Source organism: Dermacentor albipictus, chromosome 2, assembly GCF_038994185.2.
Source record: "Dermacentor albipictus isolate Rhodes 1998 colony chromosome 2, USDA_Dalb.pri_finalv2, whole genome shotgun sequence".
Classification (NCBI taxonomy): Eukaryota; Metazoa; Arthropoda; class Arachnida; order Ixodida; family Ixodidae; genus Dermacentor; species Dermacentor albipictus.
The window spans coordinates 65,547,818-65,570,183 of NC_091822.1; the positions used below are offsets into that span (position 1 = coordinate 65,547,818).

At 45.1% G+C, this 22,366-nt stretch overlaps 1 protein-coding gene across 2 annotated transcripts in view; it reads right to left on the bottom strand.

The window, feature by feature from the left end:
* Positions 1–22,366, bottom strand: part of psidin (phagocyte signaling impaired) — an 81,842-nt gene that overhangs the window by 54,102 nt on the left and 5,374 nt on the right. For both annotated transcript variants that reach the window (XM_070533654.1, XM_065433637.2), the window contains exons 4-8: positions 20,150–20,449; positions 15,659–15,739; positions 9,717–9,828; positions 5,561–5,650; positions 4,223–4,392 (exon numbers count right to left, since the gene is read on the bottom strand). In XM_070533654.1, the coding sequence (XP_070389755.1) occupies positions 4,223–4,392; positions 5,561–5,650; positions 9,717–9,828; positions 15,659–15,739; positions 20,150–20,449 (753 nt within the window). The remainder of the gene's footprint in view (positions 1–4,222; positions 4,393–5,560; positions 5,651–9,716; positions 9,829–15,658; positions 15,740–20,149; positions 20,450–22,366) is intronic.

Genomic DNA, 22,366 nt, shown 5'->3' on the forward strand with positions numbered 1-22,366 from the left:
TTTTATCCAAGCCACACTTGTTTCATGATGTTACTTATTATAACCCAGTTCACTATTCAAGTGCTTGCGAAAAATGTGAAGTATCTATAAGAAAAAAAAAATATATTGCACTGAAGGTAAGCACAGGCTAGACATGGCACCTTCTGTGGACTTTTCTGCCCAAAAGAGGCCTAGATGCACGAATATTTCCCAAAATCAACAGCATCATGGGTAATGCAGCTGAGGCGCAACATTACGAGAACTAAATTGTAACTTAATTTTCTCTGCCGATAACCAAGCCCTTGTAGCAAGATAGTTTCAGGAACCTTTTCCACGTACTTCTGTGCATAGGGCATGTTGGTAAACGAACATGGAAAGCATTTCAGTGCAGGCAAACAAGAACGGGTGGGGAGACGGAAACCAAGCAGTGCACTGTGGCATATACACCTTCCTCTTGTTCCCATCTGCCCCCACTAAAATGCTGTCCAAGTACCATTTCTGAGATGGATCTACTGATCCAAACTGATTCAGAATTTTCCTTTTGATCAAGTGAACCCTCATCAGTGAAATTCTCTGGGAGTCAGAGGGAGGCCATCACATGCACGCGATATTCAAGTACCGTATTTATTCGATTCTATAACGCCCTCAATTTTTGTGTCTAAAAAAAAAAAAGAAAAAAAATATGCCCTTGATTGTAACGCGCACCTGTTTGCTGTCACTTAAAGAAAGAAAAGTCCTTTACAGTACCGCGCACCTCATTCTTTCATACAGAACTACAGCTTTCTTTCATTTGGAAAGAACAAAGATTTACTCCCAATGCACTAAAGTTACGATAAATAAAAAAGGTAGCAGTTTCGCGCGAAAGGCGAAGCATTGATTATGATAGCAAATTAGTAGACAGCCATACGAAAAGTAAGGATGGTTGTTTTATCAGCCATATAAACTTTTAAACATATGCTTACTAACTAAATTAACAAGCATGAACTCATCGCACTCAACGACCGCGGAAACTCTTTTAAACGCTGGAGTGAGGAAGTGCGGTAGCAGGAGCAACGGAATTTACCTTTGTGCGGCCTCTCGCTTCGACGTGAACTAAGCGCCGAGAACACATCACGATGCACCTAGATGCATAGACTCTTGTCTCCGCCGCAGATCACATTAAAGATAAGGGCAGCGCAGCCGCACCCTACGTAGCAGCCGTGGGTGTAGAATGCCTCCCCTGTTTGCTCCAGTCCCGCCCGCAAGTTTCGGGAACTCCAAACACCTGTGATGCGGCCAGATTTCTGTCCGTCTTTGCACACGTCACAGCTTTCCTTTTAATTGTGGCATTGTGATGAACACGGCATGTCCTTGCAGTCGGCACTTCCATGCTGATAGAGGAAACGCAGAAAATGGGAAGACGGATGGTGCACTAACCTTAGCTGAAGGAAGCATTGCCTAAGCACCTAACACTACAGCGCATGGAGAAAGCTATGGCAACTAGGCTCGAAGTGCGTAAGAGGTGGCCATTTTGAAATGCCGATGACGGTATGGTAACACAGATTTAGGATCATACTTGATTTTAACGCACATGCAATTTTTGGACCCGTTTTATCGAAAAAAAAAGTGCACATTAGATAAGTGTAAATACGATAATCTGACGGGCAGAGCTGGTTGCGCTGACGCATTGTGGTGCAGGGAAACCATGTGCACATGACATCGCAAAAAGAAGTGGTGACAAATTTTCACTGCAGCCCAAATAAACACAGCCGCACATTCCTAAAAAACATTGCAAACGGGCTGCGAGACCAATGTTTTAACCATAGTACTTTTAACCAGAGTATTTTCCAGAAATGTACCAACAGGTAAAAAAGAAGCGTAACTTTATTGGGTCATTTCTTATGTTCTCGATCACAAACGTTGCTGCTGGAAAACAGTACAAAAGGGGAACATATCAATGAGGTTCTACTGTAATTAAAAGAAAAATATCAAGAGTACGGTGCTTAATGAAAAAAAGTATCAGGCAAAAGAAAGGCCAAGCACACTGGACACCTAGGTAACTTGTGTGCTGCAACTCCTAAAGGCTGATGTAGCAGCATACAGCATAGATGGCTTATGGCGTAGGTCGCCAGAGTCTTGAATTTACCCACTATATAACCAACTAAATTTTCAAAGGTGTGTACTATGCGCAAAACATGTAGACCAAGCCGCTGCATGTGTCTGCAAATCAAAGAACACGAGCAGAATGTGCCCTCGCTTTTGCTAGCGAGGTGGTTCCTGTGTTTTTCTAAATGCTGTACAGCCACTGCGAATCATTTTGTTGGCTCTGCACCAAACCGAAACGTTGTTCGTCGACTCCAGACGAAACGCCGCTGGTTAGGCCCAGACAGCGAAGGTGCCTGGCGGCATGCTGATATGGGAAGATCGTCCTTAAGATATGTTCGTAGCCATAGACGAATACGTATACGTTGATCTGATAAAAAATCATGCACACAGGCTGCACTAACAGCAGCACACGTGAAGCAGGGTTCATGGGCGATCAGCCAGCAAATGCTGCGAATGCATACAGGAAATGTTGGTATGTGCATGTACCGGTAGGAACGGTTAAAGCTCACGTGTGGACAACAGTCCGAAGCGCATGATCAATTTTCAGTACACAGTTTAAACTGATAGCGTTGCAGAGTCAAGGTTGCATGCACAATATCTGCACTTCATAACGATGTACACTGCGACAGGAGAATCCAAAACGCACTTGTGGCCTCATCAACTTTTCAGCGGTGCTAGAGTAATAGTCGGGGAAAAAGAAAAACGGCTTTACCGTCAAAATTAGTTTTTCCCACATGCCCAATGATTGTGACATTTTTGCAATCCCGTGTGAAAAACAAAATTTCAGTTGGCAACTGTGTTTACTTTCCGCACACAGCTGACAAGCGGCCAGAGCACAATGCTTCTCCGTTCCCTAGGCAACCCCTTCCTGCCTGCTGGGCCAGCATGCTGCTTCGGAAGTTTTTTTCCGCCTTGTTCACTTGCTCCACGTCTCCTCCTCCTCCTCTTACGCATCGTCCTCTTTGCTCCCCCTTTGGCCGGCACCCCTAATTGAGAAGCATGCTCGCTGCCTCGCTTGTCTGTGGGATTTTCCGGCAACCATATTATAACCAGCATTTTGTCTCGCGTGGCTGCACGTAAGCAGTACGCATATACAAAGAGTTCTGCGGAAGGATAAGCTGGAGTCAGAAAAGACCGCATTGTACCCGGTCCTGCACTATAGGTGGTCATAAGTGATCAGAGTTGGAGTGGACAACTGAGCGAGCCAGAGTGAATGTCAAAACAATGCAATGTCCAGCTCCCACGTGACTACATACTGTATCATATGTCACAACACAGTAGAAACAAGACAGACGCTGGTTGTAGAAAAGTTATTAAATTGAATTATTTGGACACTGTGAGGTTTGACAGTAGTTTTTTCTGGGATTTAGAGATAGTGCTCCTTCATCTAAAGCAATTAAAGACACAAAAATATTGTGCCTGTACTCCAGCATGTTCGCGTGATTTTAACAGCATGTTCGCATAAAAAGTTTCTCGGATATTACGTTCTTTTTTTCTCCCTGTCTCATGTAAAATGTATTAGAGGAATTCTGCTGTACTTGCCTGGGTGCTGCTACGTTCTTATGCAATCATGGTGACCAGTGGAAGCCACCGGGCAGACTTTCAGGCGGTAAGCGAACATTTCATACTGGCCATAAACAGGTCACATGAGCGACGGTAACCGGTTGGCCTCCGTGACGGTCAAACTTATCACTAGTCTCTGCTACTTGAACATCCCGTGCATGTGGTCGCCATTAAGCTTTCCAATTTGCATTTCATTTATCCACAACAGGATACAGTGTACATTTGCATCCTTACCAATTTTGCTATTCACAGCTTCACATCACGTGCTATCATGGACGAACGAAATGTGAACCAATTAGGGCAACCAGAATCCATTCCTTTGCTTCAGCTATTGCCACTTCATGTCACCTAAACAATGTTCCAGCTTGCACGCTTAGTTAGGGCTCCACACCAGGTTCGGCGACCGACTAACGTATAAGGGGTGTTCTGCTCTATGCCTTTCTCATTCGCATTTGTGCTGGTAGCACATCCTTAAGTTGTCTTGCACTTCCTTAAGCAGCTCCTTTTTAAACAGGATGAGACGCCAAAAGTGGTCTGCAAAAACAAAGTTTTGCATACAGGGAAGCATTGTCTGGGCAGGCCTGCTCTTGCTCACCGAGTACTTCCGGACTGGCCTTCTCCCCGATCATGACCGCAACGTGAGCCATGCAAGGACCTCGGAGCAGCCCGCCTTTCTTGCAGCTCTCCTTGAGAGACTCTATGAAGGCCAAGGCTAGTGCGTATGTGTGGTCAGCCGCCGGGCACAGCTCCTCGCCATCACTGTCACTGCGAGCAAATGCAGTGCGAGAGCTGTCAAGGTAGAAATGCACACAAACTGCCACTCTAGCCTGATTGGGGTGCAAGCATCATGCAGTCTGCCGAGGCTTCAGACTCCAGATGGCAGCAATTTTGGTCAGACTTCATTACAGCAAACATGGAAATGCCGACTTTACGGCTACACTGAACACTCTCTGAAATTTTGCAAGCTTCACATGCATTTCCAACACTTCATAACAAACCCGAATGACCGCTGATATATGTACACAAGGCAGGACCCAAAAGTCACTAGAATTGCTTTTTATAAATCGCACATTTTTTCTAACGTGCCCAAACTATAAACACCTATACAGAATTCTTCCCGAGATGCAATGAACTTGTGCAACTGCTTCATCTAGTGTTCAAAACTGTTCAGTGACTCATGCAAACCAATGCGCTTCAATAGTTCCATCATTTTCTTCTTTGGCTCTTTCACATTTTAAGGGGGAATGCGCCAGAAATATACTTTTATTAACGAAAGCTAAATCAATGAAATTTATGCAGAATAAAGAATTTAATCCCTAGTCTCGAATATCTCTTAGTTTTTCAATATCATACCTGGCTATCTTTCAGTGATGCTTGAAAGTGGGAAAGAGTCAGTCCCTTGTTCAGGGTTTGAGCTTCATACCAGACATAGGATTGCTATAGGATAGCATATTTTGCTTTTTATGGACGAATAATTGCAATGAAGCTTAAGAAATAGGTTTCCTTTACATTTATTATTTAAGAAAAAGTTTTTAATTTCTGCTGTTATCATCTAGAACATCGATTAGCAATTTTCTGAAAAGCAGATGAGCAAAATTGTTGGAAATACAATAAGGCCTCAATACTTGCATTTTACACATCTTTATGCATGTGCATACAAAATTTCTTCAACTCTGAGTCACATCAAGTGTAAGAACTTTGGTAGAAATATTTTTCCACAATGTCTCTCCACTGTAGCGTCTTTCAAAGTGCATGTGTTGCTTTGAAAAAAAAAAAAGAAAACCCGTAATTTCATTTCACAACAAAAGTGAACAGCAAGTGAAATTTTGACGAAATAAGAACTGCCCAAATGTTGAAGAACGCAACCGAGGCACCATCGGGAGCACGCCCAGACAATGGCAGCTGCAGCTGTTGATGCAATCGAACGACTCACTCGGTGCTGGTTTCCTCGGGCGTCCAGCCAGAAGCCTGCAGCTTGTCCACACTGTCCAGGTACTGCTTGTAGTACTGCCAGTTGTCCGGGCTGGCAAAGAGAAAGGCAGGAAAAGTGGTTTCACATGTCAGTTAAGTGTAAATACAACTGGAAGCCAAAGAAAACTCAGAAAAGTGCACAAATGCTAGTGCAGTACAACACTAATGATTGCGCAAAATTGACCACACAAAATCGGGGTGCATGAATACTTGAATATCACTGAATTGAATTGCGAATGTTCCAATAATTTGATATACAGTCAAACCTCTACACGACAAAGTTGCACTTGCAGGGAAAATTTTTTTTAAATTATGAATTCTGTTAATTCGAGGCTTTATAGTTTCAGCAGTAAGAACAACTTCCCAAATTTCCAAAGCATTTCTGGTGGATAGTATCTTGTTGGTAAGCACTTGCGAAGAAGTTGCAAGTAGTTTGGGCGACAATAGCATAGTTAGGAGCCTGCAGTGCAGATCACAGCGAGAGCAATGCATTGACGTGGCTCACGACGTCAGAGATTTGCGTGCGTTGTGTTACGCACTGCTGTAAAACTCAGACGCCATGGCTGACCATGCTTATTACCTACAGCCGTCATCAGATGGTGCCCACAAATTAACAATTGAGCATATTTTATTAGAATGTGAAGATATCTGCCCAGCAGTCGATTTAGGCACCTCTGGCCTTCTTGAAGGCTTTGAAGAGGCATTTGGAAGATTGGTAGAAGTATGGATACAACAAACAACAGAGGCGTACAAAAGCAAAGTTCCCAATAGGGGTTCAGAAAGTTTGGTTCCTTTTCTTTTTTTCTTCTTTAACATAGGTAGGACATAAGGCAATATAATAACAAGAACTTGGTGGTGCAACCCACCAATCTGTTCCAAAGGGGATGCTCATCCATCCATCCATCCATCCATCCATTGTAAAAAGATATGAATACTGATCCTGAGCAAAAAAAAAAAAACGTTTTGCCAGAAAGGCGGAGCACTGATGATGATATATCAGAAAGACAACTACATGAAGTAAGTTTCGTAGCTTTATCGGTCTCATGTGTGCATGGGCAAACTTGAACAGATCTCACTCAAAGACCACGAACTTGCTGTCACAATGCGAGTGAACAGTTCCCGCCGTGTCTCAGAAACTTGAGATTATGCGACTGCCAACACGAGAGGCACAGGAACCGAATGCGCATCAAAGCACCAGCCGTCTCGGCTCGCACTTTGCACTTGTTGCATGTTACCTTCAAGGTACACTGCATGGGTCACATGTGTGGAGGAGACGCGTGTGCTAGGGAGAGAGGGCAGATAAGTGCTCCTGCCTGCCCTTCCCACTTCCCCCTGGCGTGTGCTTGATCACGTTACCACAGGTTCACTACCTCCCCGTCCCCCTTGCACAGAAGGAATTGCCAGCTCTCGTGTTTCTCCGAGTGCTGTGAGCGCAACCTGTGACCTCCACAAGTGGTTCACCAAAGCGACAAATGGTGCAGCAGAGTTTCCTGCCGACAACGCCCCGTGCCGGCATGCGCACTTTGATGGCTTTCTTGCAGTTCAAATGCTTCATGTGGAAGGACACTCGAAATAACTTTTGCATCGGCTAACAATTTTGTAGTTTTCCGATAGATTTGCTAGCCATACAGGCTAGAAGTACATGCTCGAAAAGGCTGAAAACTTGGTTAATTGAAATTCTGTCACGAAATAGCATTGTTAAATCAAAAAAGGAAATGCACATTTTCAACAGAACTATGGTCAGGAAATGAAAATAGTTTGTTACATCGTGAATTTTGTTAAATCGAGCTTCACTGTTGAAGTTTGACTGTATTCGATGTAGAGACCTGGACAGTGCCATGGGTCAAAGTCCCGCACAGGGCCAAAAGAGCCGGCAACCAAGAGCGAATGCTTCGTCTGCCTCTCACTCCAATGGCTCATTGAAACTCAAGATTACGCAACCTCCAGTACTAAATACGTGGGAAGACAACTTACATGGTGCCATGCCCTCTCGGCATGCCCACTCTTCGCACACCCAGCAGATTGCCTCTAAAGCAGGGTGGGCGGCTGTGTATGCGCTCAGCCAGACTTACGGCCACGATCAGCCACGGTCGAGACACACCAGAAAAGGAGACGTGCACCAACTTACCCCCCTTTGCCCCCCCCCCTACCCCTTGCGCACGCTTGATCACATTACCGCAAGCTCGCTCCTCTCCCCATGTTTCTCTTTGCGTACGCACAGGAAGGCAGCACTCATGAAGCCACCATCTTTCTTGTCTCACCCTGTGCACTTTCACTCACAACTAAAGCACAAGATGCATGAGGCATGACAGAATCTTATCGCACTTGGGACTTTATAATGAAACATGATGTGGCTCCACTATGGTGGTCGCTCTAGTAATGCCTCGTACAATTCAAGAGGTCTGTTTGCAAGCAGCCGCTTGTAATTCAATCATTTGACCATCTGCGTTCGCAGAAGTTTCCATTATTGGTTCGGTATTCCTTTGCGGACGAAGCACACTTTTGCAACATTTGAAATCGCATAAAGTGCAGTCCACTTACAACAATATCAAGAAGAACGAAAAATCTGATTGTTATACCCGATCGCTATATCTGGACTGCCATTAAAAAAAAGAAAAAAAAATTTGTAGCTTCGAAACCAAATTTGCCACTTGCGCTAAAATATAGACATTGTATAAAGTAGCCCGTAAAAAATAACATGTTTATTTATAGCTCTAAACAGTGTATATCAAGCGTATATCAAGGCCACACTGAAATAGTCGGGAATCCACACTTGCTTTCACAGGAGTTTCAGGTTCACAACTGCGGCATCGAGCTGCTGCGTGAACACTAGCGGCAATAATTAAGTGTGAATGAAATCGATGAGCGGCTCGATCAATGACAGTGCACTTCGCGTGGACATCGAGGTCGGTGTCAAAGACGGGTCACTGCCTAGATCATAGCCCCCGTCGCACAACGCCGCCGTCTGCTGCGACAATGGTCACCCCGATCTCTTCGCATAATGAGGCAGCACTATCTGCATTAAAAAACTCCTCCATTGAAGCACCACCTGTTTCATCATCAGCAGCGACATGCTTGCAGAGCTTGGTAATGTCAGCAGCTTCCACCGTGCTGGTTTCAGGGATTTCATCCAGGCCCACAAAGCCCGCCTTCGACATGGCCCCTGGTTGCGGCCGTCATGATCGCGGTGCTCCTGTGTGAGCTCACACTTTGGGCCTTGCAAAATTTGCAGCTTCGTCACAAGCAATACGACACAGCACTTTGTCGGTGGCGCCTTCTATCAACCGGGCTGTCCTCTGCTGCTTCCACGGTGCATTTCCGCGCTCGCTGAGAAGGGGGCAAAGGCCGGGCACCGCTTCACTTCACGCTGTCTTTTTTTCTCTCCTCATGCGTAGCTCGATAGTGAGCGACGCGGACGCGAGGTAGCTGGTGCCATCTTGTGGCGCAAGGGCGGGATGCATTGTGCGGTTAACGGTGGCAAATACAAACGCGCATAGGCAAACACATCGCCCCGTCTCAGCATCGTATGCTTAAGGGAAACTTAGGAAAGCACATTTCACGATTTTTCTGCATCGAAAATGCCATCCGGCATTATATTCTATATTAGATGAATAACATATCATTATATATGGGTTCTTTTCTCATAGCCCTAATGCAAAAGTTCACGCTCTCAAATCGGGTCATCGTTATAACCAATATATTGTTATATGTGGTATCGCTATAAGTGGACTGCACTGTACAAACACACTTCATTTATTGAGGTTTTAAATACATGGTGTTCTATGGACAATACGTTATGAAAATTTAAATACTTCATTATATAGAGAATTTCGCTATACTGAAGTTAGTTATACTGAGGTTTAGCTCATCCGATTTTCTGAGTTGACAAAGGTCAAATTAACAATGTTGTACTGTACTAAATTGTGTAATTGAATGCTTTGATTTGAAACAAATGCATTAAATCTGTATTGGAAATTTTGAACATTCGCACAGGCCTGCTCTTAAAATTTTTATAGTCTCAATGTAAAAAAAAAGACAGACTAACAGCAACCTCTGAGGAAGTGAGTGAAACAAACAACTGGGTTCCAATGTATGCTCAATAAAAAAAAATGGCATACTTGCTGAGCAGCAGTGACTTGCAGACAGAGTTGACCTCGGGCCAGCGCCCCAGCTTGGACAGCAGCTCTACCTTGCGCTGGTGCACAAAGTCCAGGTACGAGGTCAGGCTCTCTGCGTGCACCCATGAGGCAGGTGAAAGCAATCAAACATCAGTGCTTTTGCAGTCTTCAATTAAAACCATTTATTCTAAACGCTTAAAACGGTACTGAGAAAAATATACAAATTGCACAACATTTATTGCATCGTGGCGACAAACTTCAAGCCAATAAGTGTGTTGCAAAGGTCTTGCATAGAATTACCGTATTTAGTCTAATGTAGCGCCCCTTTTTGTCCAATAAGACGGTTCAAAAAATTGTGTGCACCTTAGAATCGAGTATGACCCAAAACCTGCGTTAGCATATCGCCATCTGCAGTTAAAAATGGCGACCTCACGCGCACTTCGAGCCTAGCTGCTGTAGGTTCCTCCATGTGCTCTAGTATATGTGCTTAGATTAGCGCACCGTCCGTCTTCCCGTTTTTCTGGTTTGCTCTACCGGCATGGAAGTGCCAACAGCAAAGACATGCCGAGTTCATCATAATGCCGCAATTAAAAGGAAAGTGATCACGTGTGCGAAGACTGACAGAAATGGGGCTGCATCAAGGGCGTTCAGAGTTCCCGAAACTTGCGTGCAGGCCTGGTGCAAACTGGAGAAGCTTTCTACCCGCATGGTTGCTATGTATAGTGCAGTCGCGTGGCGCCGATCTTGAAAGCGATCCGTGACGGAGACAGAGTCTACGCATTTAGGCACACAGCGCTGTGTTCTCGTCACATAGTGCGCGTTTAAATGAGAGGCCACACAAAGGTCAATTCGCTCGCTCCTGCTACTGCACGTCTCCACTCCAGTGTTTTGATAAGAAGTTTCCGTGGTGATTGTGCGATATGTATTCATGTATGCTTGTGTGCGCATGACACCATGTTTGTTAATTTAGTCAGTAAGCAAATGTTTAAGAATTTATACGGCCGATAAAGCTAGTACTAGCCTTACTTCTCGTATAGCTGTCTACTAATTTGCTATTGTAATCGATGCTACGCCTTTCGGGCAAACCTGCGACTTTTTTAATTTATCGCAACTTTAGTGTATTGGGAGTAAATCTTAGTTTTTCTAAATGAGAAAAAGTTGTCTTCCTGCATGAAAGAATAAGGTGGCGGTACTGTAAAGGGCTTTTCCTCTTTTACGTTGTGGCAAATGGGTGCACGTTACAATCAAGGGTGTTTTCTTTTCTTTTTGTCACGGAAAAAGGGTGCGCGTTACAATCGAAGGCGCGCTACATTTGAGTAAATATGGTAAAGTACAAACTAACCTTTTAAAACTGATGTAATGGTTATTGGATATAATGAAGTAAATTGAATGTTTGTCACCAATATCAGCATGCAACAAACATATGCTAGTATTAAACATTGCCAAAGACAGTCAATTTCTGTTAATTTGACCCTGACGAGACTGACAAAAGTAATCAATTTATCCAGGGGGTTGAACTAAACAAGCAGCAAAATATGCTGAGAAACATCGCTGATTCATTAAGCAGGAGTACATGAAAAAGTATAAGATCAAGAACATGAAACTTGAATGCCAGAGTGGATTGCAGCTTTGTTTAGGCTATAATACAGTGAAATCTCGATACCGTCTATGCTTATTACAACGGACACGCGTACAACAGACTTTCTGATATAACAGACCACATTTCAACCTTAGCTTGCTCTACGTATTTTATTAATGCAACGAAGTTCGCTTTTAATGGACTGCACTTCAATGGACTATCTGCTCCAGAGGACAAATGATCAAAATCGGGTGCATAACATGGACTTTTGCCATGTCGACACAGGCTGACAACAAACTTGCGAGACTTGCGAGGGTCAGCCGACCATTGCAGCTCAATATCTAATGTGCAAGGGACGAAGGAGGGACGGAAGTGCGCTGTCTTTCACACACGAGGCACGGGGGGCAAGGCGACGGCCGCGCGGGTGCCGTATCTTGAAAGCGTTCTGCGATGTGGACAAATAATGCACCTGCGCCATATCTTGAAAGCGATCTGCGATGCGGACAAAGTGCGCACCTGCGCAGGCGCCGTATCTTGAAAGCAATCTGCGATGTAGACAAAGTGCGAGCCTGCACGGGCGCCGTATCTTGAAAGCGATCTGCAATGTGGACAAAGCGTGCGCCTGAGCGGGCACCATCTCTTGAAAGTGTTCTGCGAGGTGGACAAAGCATGCAGCTGCGCGGGCGCCGTATCTTGAAAGCGATCTGCGATGTAGACAAAGTGTGCGCCTGCGTGGGCACCGTCTCTTGAAAGCGTTCTGCGATGTGGACAAAGCATGCACTTGTGTGAGCGCTGTATCTTGAAAGCGATCTGTGATGTGGAAAAAGTGTGCACCTGCGCATGCACCGTATCTTGAAAGCGATCTGCGACGTGGACAAAGTGCGCACCTTCATGGGCGCAGTATCTTGAAAGCGATCTGCGATGTGGACAAAGTGCGAGCCTGCACGGGCACCGTATCTTGAAAGCGTTCTGCGATGTGGACAAAGCATGGACCTGCGCGAGCGTCGTATCTTGAAAGCGATCTGTGATGTGGACAAAGTGTGCACCTGCGCAGGCACCTTATCTTGAAAGCGATCTGCGATGTGGATAAAGTGCACACCTGCGCATGCACCGTATCTTGAAAGCGATCTGCGACGTGGACAAAGTGCGCACCTTCATGGGCGCCGTATCTTGAAAGCGATCTGCGATGTGGACAATGTGTGCGCCTGCGCGGGCGCCGTATCTTGAAAGCGTTCTGCGATGTGGACAAAGCATGCACCTGTGCCATATCTTGAAAGCAATCTGCGATGCGGACAAAGTTTGCACCTGCGCAGGCGCCGTATCTTGAAAGCAATCTGCAACGTAGACAAAGTGTGAGCCTGGACGGGCGCCGTATCTTGAAAGCGATCTGCAATGTGGACAAAGCATGCACCCGCGCGAGCGTCATATCTTGAAAGCGATCTGCGATGTAGGCAAAGTGCCCCCAGTGCTGGTGTCTTCGTATGCGCTGTGCTTTCGACGTTTAGTTAGCATTGAAGTGAGACCGCATGAAGGTAACTTTGTTCGCTGCTTCCGCCACATTTGCTCCCACCAGCACTTTGACAGCGAGTGTCCCTGCCCATCGCGTGTGATGTGTTCATGTTCACCTGTGCGCATGTGACACCGTGCTTGTTAATTTAGTTAGTAAGTCAATGTTTATAACTTTATATGACCGATACAATTACTATCCTTAGTTCACATAGCTGTCAACTAATTTACTATCACAATCGCTGCTTCGCCTCTCGAGTGAAACTTCGACTTTTTTTGCCTATTTTTTTTTACTTTGGATGTTCTTCACTCACTGTTTGTGATAACGTTGTTACACATTGCAACCGTTTGGGAAATGAGGCGTTTCAGATATTACATGCTTCGGATACAATGGACATTTTCTGTCGGATTATCAGGGTCCGCTGCAACGAGAGTTGACTGTATAACGAACTTCAGGGGACCATGGTAAATTGTTCGTTATTCTGAAAGGTCATTATAGTGAAAGCCCCAAAATTAACCTTCCCCCACTAACCCATAAGTTTATTAGGTTGTCACCATAAGCTATCCACGAAAATGTCGCTGTTGGCTCTCGGCACCTGTTGCTGCTATATTCCATAGATTCCGCCGCCACACACCACCGAAGCACCGTATACCGTATTTACACGATTGTAAGTCGACTCGAATGTAAGTCGACCCCCCCATATCGCGTGACCGGAAAAAAAAAATTTAATAGACCATACCCGAGGGCGCATTCGATAACGAAAATTTATTAGTAGCTGACATGGTCACTGGTACTCGTCTTCACTAGTGCTGCTATCGTCATCGTTGCTGCGGTCCCACAGCGCGTCGTGGTCCAGCGAAATTTCAAATTTGGCAAACGACCGCACCAGGACATCTTGCAGCACAGCAGCCCACGCCAAATGCACCCAACCACACGCAGCCGTCAGGGAGGCTCTTTTGATAGGTCCGGTTGGCGTAATTTCGCAGACTTCTGCCGCCAGCCACTCGTTGTACTCAGGGCGCGGAGCAGAACTTTAAAATTAAGGCGAAGGTCCGGGCTTGTTTCATGACCACGTCGCACTTCACTGGCAGGGACCAATCACGCATTTCAGCGACGTACGCCGCAAGCTTAGCCTATAGCTACGGAAAGCGTCCAGACTTTGGCACGTGGGAAATTTCTCACTTGTCGTCACAGGCGAAAATTTCGCTTCGCTGCAGTCGCCACTCTCGCACCAACCGTTTAGAAACATCGAAATTGAGGCCCGCTGTGCAGTGATTTGTTTCTTCGGCGTAAAGGATGGCAGCCCTCTTGAACGCTGCTGTGAACGAGTGCCGAACGATTAGTGAGCCTGGAGCACTCATGGCGACTGGGGAAGCATAGAACTAGCACGTAGCCGGCAGTCAAGTGGAACGCGTCAAACCAATACCATGCAAACACCAATGCCTTCAAACAGAAAGAGAAACCAGCGAGCGGTGCCTGCTCTTCCATGAACTACCGATACTCCCCGCAAGCGCCGCCGTTCTGAGAGTGACGCCGCAAATGGGAACAGCGGCGCTTCCATCAACTATCGACACTCCCCACGAGTGTTGCATGCACTGTAAAACTCTCGAAAAGTTTGAAAAACCCTTCCGAAAAGTGGACAAACACGCGGGATAGCGAAAAGATACGGATAGGGCCATAGAGCAAACATAAAATTCTAACTACGTTGTAGCTCCCGTTGGTATCGCTTTTTATTTGGCGGGGCCATGTTTCGGTTTCGATTGTAAGTCGACCCCCCAACTTCAGACTTTCAAATTTAAAAAAAGGGGTTGACTTACAATCGTGTAAATACGGTAATAGCGACGCATGCAAAACAGACGCTGATGCCGAGAAAGCTACAAACAAAAAGGAGGCCCCGTGCCGCTTCCAGAGCGCAATGTTTCGCATTGTTTAGTTTGTTTTTTGCATTCCTTGCCCCCCCACGTGGGCACCACAACTGTTTCACTTGAGGCAAAAGCCTGAACTATTCCAAAGCACAGGGTGTGTAAATAACACCATTCAGGAAGTGCAAAGTGTGACCGTGTGGGATCCTGAGAATACATATGTTACATTTCTCTGGGTGCATAGCTGGTACAGTGTGGTAAGGCCACAGAAGGAAGTGCAAAAGAAAGGTGTGCACAGAAAAAGGGCGAAAGAAGGAAGAGACGTGCCTCCATTGCTAGGCAACCCTTGCCTGGGTGGAGCATGCGCATGAAAAACCTGACGCGCCGTCGCCCCCGCAATAGATAAAAACAGAGAAAAAACACGTTCTCTCCTGCGTTTTTTTTTTTCTGGTACCCTCTCAGGTTTTCTGAACCCAGGCGCAGGGACGTCCACTTTCTGCTTCTTGTTGTCTGCCAGCCTGTTTCTGCTGCCGTGGAGGATATATGAAAATCTAAGAATCTCCAGATTTCAGAATATTAGTTGACATTAGGATTGAGCCATTGTTAACATGACATAGAAACTGAATAACAACCAGTATTCTGAAATGTTCGGTATTCTGAAGTTTGTAGTACTGAAATATTTTTTACATTGAAACTATAAGAAGTCAGCAGAGAATTTCTGAAAACTTCATTTATGTGGTGTTAGTAGTAACGAGGTTTGACTGCAGTTTGCTTAATTGAAGGTAGTTTAGAGTGAGCGCACATACTGTGTTTCTTATCTTCTACCTTTGTTTAGCACTGCCAAACCATCATGAACCTTCATGGTAACTTCCACATAATTTCTTTTGATTGCGTTAAGAAAGTAAGCAGACTGTTGATGTTTAAGCATTAATTATCACCATAGGAAAAAGAAAATAAGACAGCCGGGTCAACATGGCAGCAAGAGCCCCCATACCTCCCAGTGGCCCATGAAGGACGTCCAAGGCCTCCTGATATTTCTCTTGCATCTCTAGGACCAACAGGTAGAGTTGCACTTCTGCAACGATACACAAACCATTCGAAATTCATCAGCAGGGATACAGCAGCACCAATTACATGGCTATCAGAGCCTGCATGTTCATGCACACACACATTACCAAGTCAGTCTGGACCAAAAGTGAACAGCTACTGCTCACAAACTGCTGTCATACTGCAAGTTGTAAGGCAGCCTACAAAAGGGTATGACACTGTCAACAGCATAAGCCTAGAGAGACTAACTATCCTGCAACACACCTTATAGACATGTCATACCATCATCTTGATTAGCCCAATAAACCTATCCTTGAAAGACTATTGATGTGAAATTTATGCTCTTAATATTTCTTTAAATGACTATCTAAGCCCACTAAACCTAAGGAGAAAAAATCATGCAAACCCAATACTGTGAAAATTGGTGTAAGTGAAGCTTTAATGAGTCAGCCAGATGAAATGGCACATAACAATAAGAGACACACAGTGGAACTCGGCAGCGAACAATTCCCGCAACTGTCCCCAGCCATGGCAACAGACCTTGCAGACAGAACCGTGACACAGTGTCACCGCCAACCGCAGCACCTAACCATTCAGGCACAATAAAATAAAATTTAAAAAAAACAAAGAAAGAAAGAAAGAAAGAGAGAAAGAAAGAAAAGAAGAAAAACACCCATCAGTAAACACGGTCTCCCAACTGCAGCCAGTGCTGTTCCACTGAAACTGCGGAGTCCAGTTTCAGAAAATATGAGATTGAGAATGAATGATAGAAAAACTGTGTGAATTTCTTTTTCAGGCATAGAACTTCCATTCTACCTTCACAGTCAGCTACTACACTGCCCAATCTTGCTTAATTGCTGCTGTTTGACATTACTCATGCATCAAGCATTTCAAGGCATTGTCTTGCATGAAGGAAGTTGGTAAAGGTGGTATTCTCTATATGCATTGCACATTGCATGTTATATGCACATTGTAAGCATCATTAAGCACTTTGCTGGCGCTGCCTCTGCAGCATGGCGTCCTTGAGATGAACACACACACAACTATCCCATTATGCCTGAACCTACACCTGTAACACCCGCAACATGCATAAAGAAGCGAAACAGAAGCCGGAAGAACTGCAGCTTTTGCGACTACTGCTGAAAGCTGGACTGCTGTGACTTCTTGCACAGGCAACCGATGATGATCATAACTACGTTTTGCTCTCTTTTTCTAAATGGGTAGATGATGAGCGCCTCAACGGAACAGTGAGAAACCTTAGCGCATTAAAAAAAAAGATTATTGCACCAGCTCCCTGAGTTTAACCTTCTGCTTAAGAAAAACTAACCTATGACGACAAACTCGTATGTGTGACCTCCAATCATGGAGGCACCTATGTCACGGAGGTCATACTGGTGGTATTTAGTGCTGTTGCTGAGCTGCCTCTTCGGTGGGCCTAGCAGCTGACATTTGCTGCCATGGTCACTCCACTGTTAAAACAAGATTCGATTTCTTACAGAGCTGCCACAGATGTTTCTTGTACTCGTGAAGAAAAACAAAGGAAGAGGCACACATACTGGCCACACGAGTGCAGAGAGTTTTTTGCATATGGAAGTCACACTGTTGTACAGTCGAACCCACTTGTAATGATACCAGTTTTAACAATGTATTGGTCATAACAATAAGAAGCTGCTGCACTGTCAACTTTTGTATGTTTTTTATGGTGAAATAACTTGTTCACTACAACGCCCTCATGCTACATTATCGGCTATAACAAAGTGTGGCTGCTGGGTGTCCACGTCGAAAGGTAATCTAACGTAATATCCTTGAAAAGAAGAAAAGAAGAGAAATTCGAGCAGTTGCATGATCTCACGCAGCCTCAACAGCTGCCACACGCTCATACAATAGAACCTGCTTTACAGCCTTCTCCGCATTTCCAGCCTCGTGCGTATTTCTCCCGTCGTCCTTCCACCTCTCCGAACACGAATGGGCTGCGCCCATGGCTCTATGCCGTGCCACTCTCTGAACCATGAATGGAAAGCGGTTACTGCGCTGCTCCCAGATTGCTTGCTGGCGCTTCATTCTGCGCACTTCTGCCAATAGATTAAGTTTCTCGTGCTAGCCTTTGTTGGTTGCGTCGAAGTCATTCCTGGCCCCGTGGTTTCTCAGCCTTGACTCACCGCTGAAACGAAAGATGGCTGATCCATTTGCTGATCATCGGCAATGCATGACGTTGCCAGTAAAAAGAAAGCGCACTGCTATAGATTTGGAACCGAAGTGCTTTCAACTTATGAAGCAATCGTTGTGAATGTGCTTGCATCAGATAGCAATGGTGACAGTGAGAACAGCAGCGATGATGCAGCAGGGCAGAGTGCCTTAACATTGCCATCGCAGGAGTGCCTGCAGATGACTTATTCCTTTGAAAGCGTACGTTCTTGTGAGGGACCTTCTGTTGCACTGCGCCGCACACCTGGATGCCTTGGAGAAGGATGTTGGCAAGCTTTGCGTAAAGAAAGCAAGGCTGACGGTCATGGGGTTTTCTCGTGCAAGCCAGTGAGAGATATGTAGCAAGATGCTTGTGGAGATCTCACACCAGCGTTTCTTCTCAATTTCTAAAACTGACACACTGCCGCGGCAACCTTCTTGCATTTTTTAAAAGGCCCCTTTTGGGGCCACCAAAGCGATGCTTCAGCAGAGTTCGCATATCGCTTGCTGTCCGTGACCCCTTTTTGCAGTTGTTATAGCAGTGCCATTTTTGAACACCGACAGCCGTGGCTTGCTACACGAGATCACAGCACGCAGGAAGCAGCATTAAACAGTTAAACGAGTGAATACAATTAGCAGCCAGATGGAGGAAGGTGGTCGGAAGCGGTAGTGGCCTCCCCACCATTATAGTCTTCTCACAACAGCCTTGCCATCCCCTATTTTGATTTTCTTTCCATGCAGCCCAGTTACAACAATTATCGGTTATAACAATGGAATTTTTGTGGCACGTGAATATTGTTATAAATAGGCTAGACTGTATAAGATGCACTGGCAATACTTTTGAAGGAGATACCCCACCTTAGACATGGGAAAATATGATATACAGAAGCCAACAAAATTTTTTTTGGACACCAAAAATTGGGACTTGATGGATATTCCAGACTTTATAAATCCGTCACAGTTCTCATAGAGCTGATGCATTTTCGCAACCAATTTTGCAGATGAATTTAGGCCATAATGTTAGATTTTCCAGACTAATTCACTGATTCCAAGCCATGCATGGAGGAAGGAAAGTGTAGGAGAGGCCCTGCCTAGCCCGCAGCAGTTAAAGAGTGTGTGGGGAAAGCCACGTGGTGTTTTTCGCAAGGGAACACTAGGACTGGTGTGCCAGACATCAACATTGTCATAGCAACTGTGCTCCTGAAGTTCTTGTCACTGCTCTAGGCTTGTGAAATGTAACCTAAGTTTTTTTTCAGCCCGCGTCTTGCTTGCAGCTAATTCTGTTCACGACAGAAGCTCACTTTGGAGTATGGTGTGTAAGCTTGAAAATTGTGTTTAGGGTCTATGAGTGTGAATGTCAGCCAGCAACAGAGACACTCAAGTAATCCCGACACAGGTCTTTGTTGTTTTCTTCAATGTGCCACGGAAAAGCACAGGAGCGCGCCTGCTTCACTAAAACTGTTACGGAAGTTTTGTAGCTTTGTTCTGGCGAGCGTCGGCAGCGCACACTTCTGGCAGCTCGTAGCCATGCAAGTTCAAAGCTCATGCCTATCTGCTTCGATGAGCTGATCAGAGGTGCAAAGGTAGATGGCACACCAACATGGCTGCACTTCCACCTTTAAAAACGTGACGTGAGGCCTTCTCATATTTTGTTTCTTTCGTCCATGGAGCCACGCTACGTGATCTTAGAGGCTGCCATGTTGGATTTTTCATTGGCTTGGCTTCTAAGGGCCCGCTCAATTGCCTCCAAGATTGGGAGGAGCACACTATCAATGGGAAATGTGCAACACCTACAGGTGGTGCAACAATTCAGTGCACCAGCGCCACAAACAGCAACTTCAGTTTCTACCCGCGTGCAATGAACTGCCGTCTCTCCGTATTGTATGGAAGTGCGTGTGAACGATGGCGAAAGGCGTGATAAAACGGATAGGTTTCAAGAAAGTTACCAGAGCAGTATTTTTTAGGGCCTTAAATGAAGAGAAAGGATATAAATTATACCAAAGCAACATCAAACACAGCAACCACTATCAGGTGTTGCCCCTTGCAAAGGAGCAGGCCTCTTGCTCGCTCTCTGCAGTGATGGACTACACTGTACAACTAAATGATACATTGATTGTCGCACAGTGACAACCACAGCATGACGGAACAGGTGAAAAGACGACAGATAGCCAGTTTTGAGCTCTTCCCTGCTGCTCCAGTAAACGTTGGAGGTCAAAGAAGGACAATGCATGCAAGTGGAAGGGAAGCAACCCACCAGCCTCGGCCTCGATGCGCCTTTCCTTGACGAACTTGTCAACCATGCGCTGGGCGAGGAGGAGAAGGGTGTTGCGCTCAGCAGGCGAGGTTGCAGGCTGGTCCGCCTCCAACACGAGGCTCATGACAGCCCAGAAGTAGTACGGGTTCTTGTGGCGCAGCCGGTGCAGTGCCAAGGCCGTCCGCCGCTGCTCTCGGGGTCGCCCCACCCGTACATAGCCCATGAACAGGTGTGACAGGAGTTCCTCGTTCTGTGGCTCCTTCTGGGTGGCACGCTCATACGCCTCCACCACCAGCTCCGCTGCGAGTACATGTCAGCGAAAAGCTTGTTGCAGAAGTAAGTCCCTCGACTACTAGGATAATGCAATAGCATTTCCATGTTACGGTGCAAATTGTAATGCAATTTGTAAGTTTGTATGTGTTTATTGCGATTAGAAATGCAATATTTGGGTACCTTTAATGCAGCACAAATGATTCCCTGCCCGTGACAGTGTGAAGTGTGTCGTATGCTAAAGTATGATGGAACATCTTCAAAACCAAAAAAAGCCAATTTGAAATTTCCATACTTCTTGCAAATACATGATCAATTACATTTTTGGTCATTGGAATAGGTATGAAGTTTGAATGTTAATGTACCTCACAATACGAGGGGCTTACCTATTTTGTGTTGCTAACTTTACTGTCACCCATGAAAACAATTCTGTGAAGTAGGAGAGGTAGGTTACAACGTACAATATGACTTTTAGGGGGGGGGGGGGCAATGCAATGGAAGTTGATAGCAGTGGTAGAATGCCTGTTTTACGGTTGTGGGGTTCCTAATTGAAATGAAAGTAACTACAATTTTTCTCTTTTATATTTTACACTGCTTTAGCTTCGAGATCAGGTAGCTAGCCAGAATAAATTAAGTGGGCAGGGATACAAAAAAGACATGTGGTCGCATTTAATGAAGTAATAAGAGACAACGTCCAAGCCACACTGAAGGACAGTTCTTTTAACCAATGGAAACCCACCCGTGATGCTTAGAATGGAAACAACTAAAAACAAATGCACAACCATCTGTGAGCTATTGCTTGGCATGATCACAGTAGTACTTTTAGGAAATATTCCATAGGTACCGTGCTTTTATAAAGTGCCTTCCAACTCCATAATATCCTGTGAAAAATGAAGCATGTGTGATGGCTCTGCACGGCCATCAAAATCATGAACGCTTTTGCCTGTACAACAAGTGAGGCAACACAAACTAGGAGGCTATGGTTTCGACATATCGTGCCGATTACCTAAAGGGACACCAAAGAGCAAGAAATAAGCTCAGATATATTAATAAAATATCCTTTTACAATATAAAAACTTTTGCTCTTATCATTAAAGGAGGGAGTCTTAGTTTTTGCGTCCCCAAAGACGCAAGAACTAAGGATGGGTGGCGACACAGTTTCCACGCCAGCTCGCAATGGCGTCTTGGATTTTGAGAGCATCTGCTTGTGTCTAGTTAATTCTTTATCGGTGAAGGACTGAACTACACTGTATTTGAAAAGAGCCAGAGGCTGAAAATAGCAAGTTTCAAGGTAGCAGAATAACTATACTGAATGCTGTGCTGGTGTTCCTGGCGTCTCACTACTGCAGTTGTAAACTCCCTCATATCTAGACACAAAGAACCCCCATGACAATTGCTCCCTAGCTCTCCTGAAAGCACATAAGTGGTTCAGTTCAATTTGTTTTCACTAGATGGTATGGAAAGTTTTGCCCATTCCCCGACACAAAGCACAACAATAAAATTGCTAAAACTTACTGAGAGCAGCCGATTCTCACAAATATTGGGACATGGTGAGCAAGGTGCTTTTATATTGCATGAAAAATATGTATTAATTCTACTGGGGTAGAATAGCTGAACCAGAAGGTTGGGAGTCAATTCCTTGAAACAGTGCTGGCAACAGCATCACAGAAAGAATCAAGATTGAAAAACACCCACGTCATGCTGCTTGTGCTGTGTTGTCTGTACTGCTCCAAGATGTTTGCATTAAATTCTTACAGGTGGCCACAATAATGTGGTATACCAAGTGTAGACTCCTAAACGAGGTTGAACACTTAAGAGTTGTGCTCTATATACCGTGCAGTCCTATGGCCCACAGCAACTTGTGAATTCTCATTTGAAAAACAAGCCATTACGTAACAGTTTTCTGACAGTGAACACTCCATAAAATCTTTGTGGCTTTGTCCATTC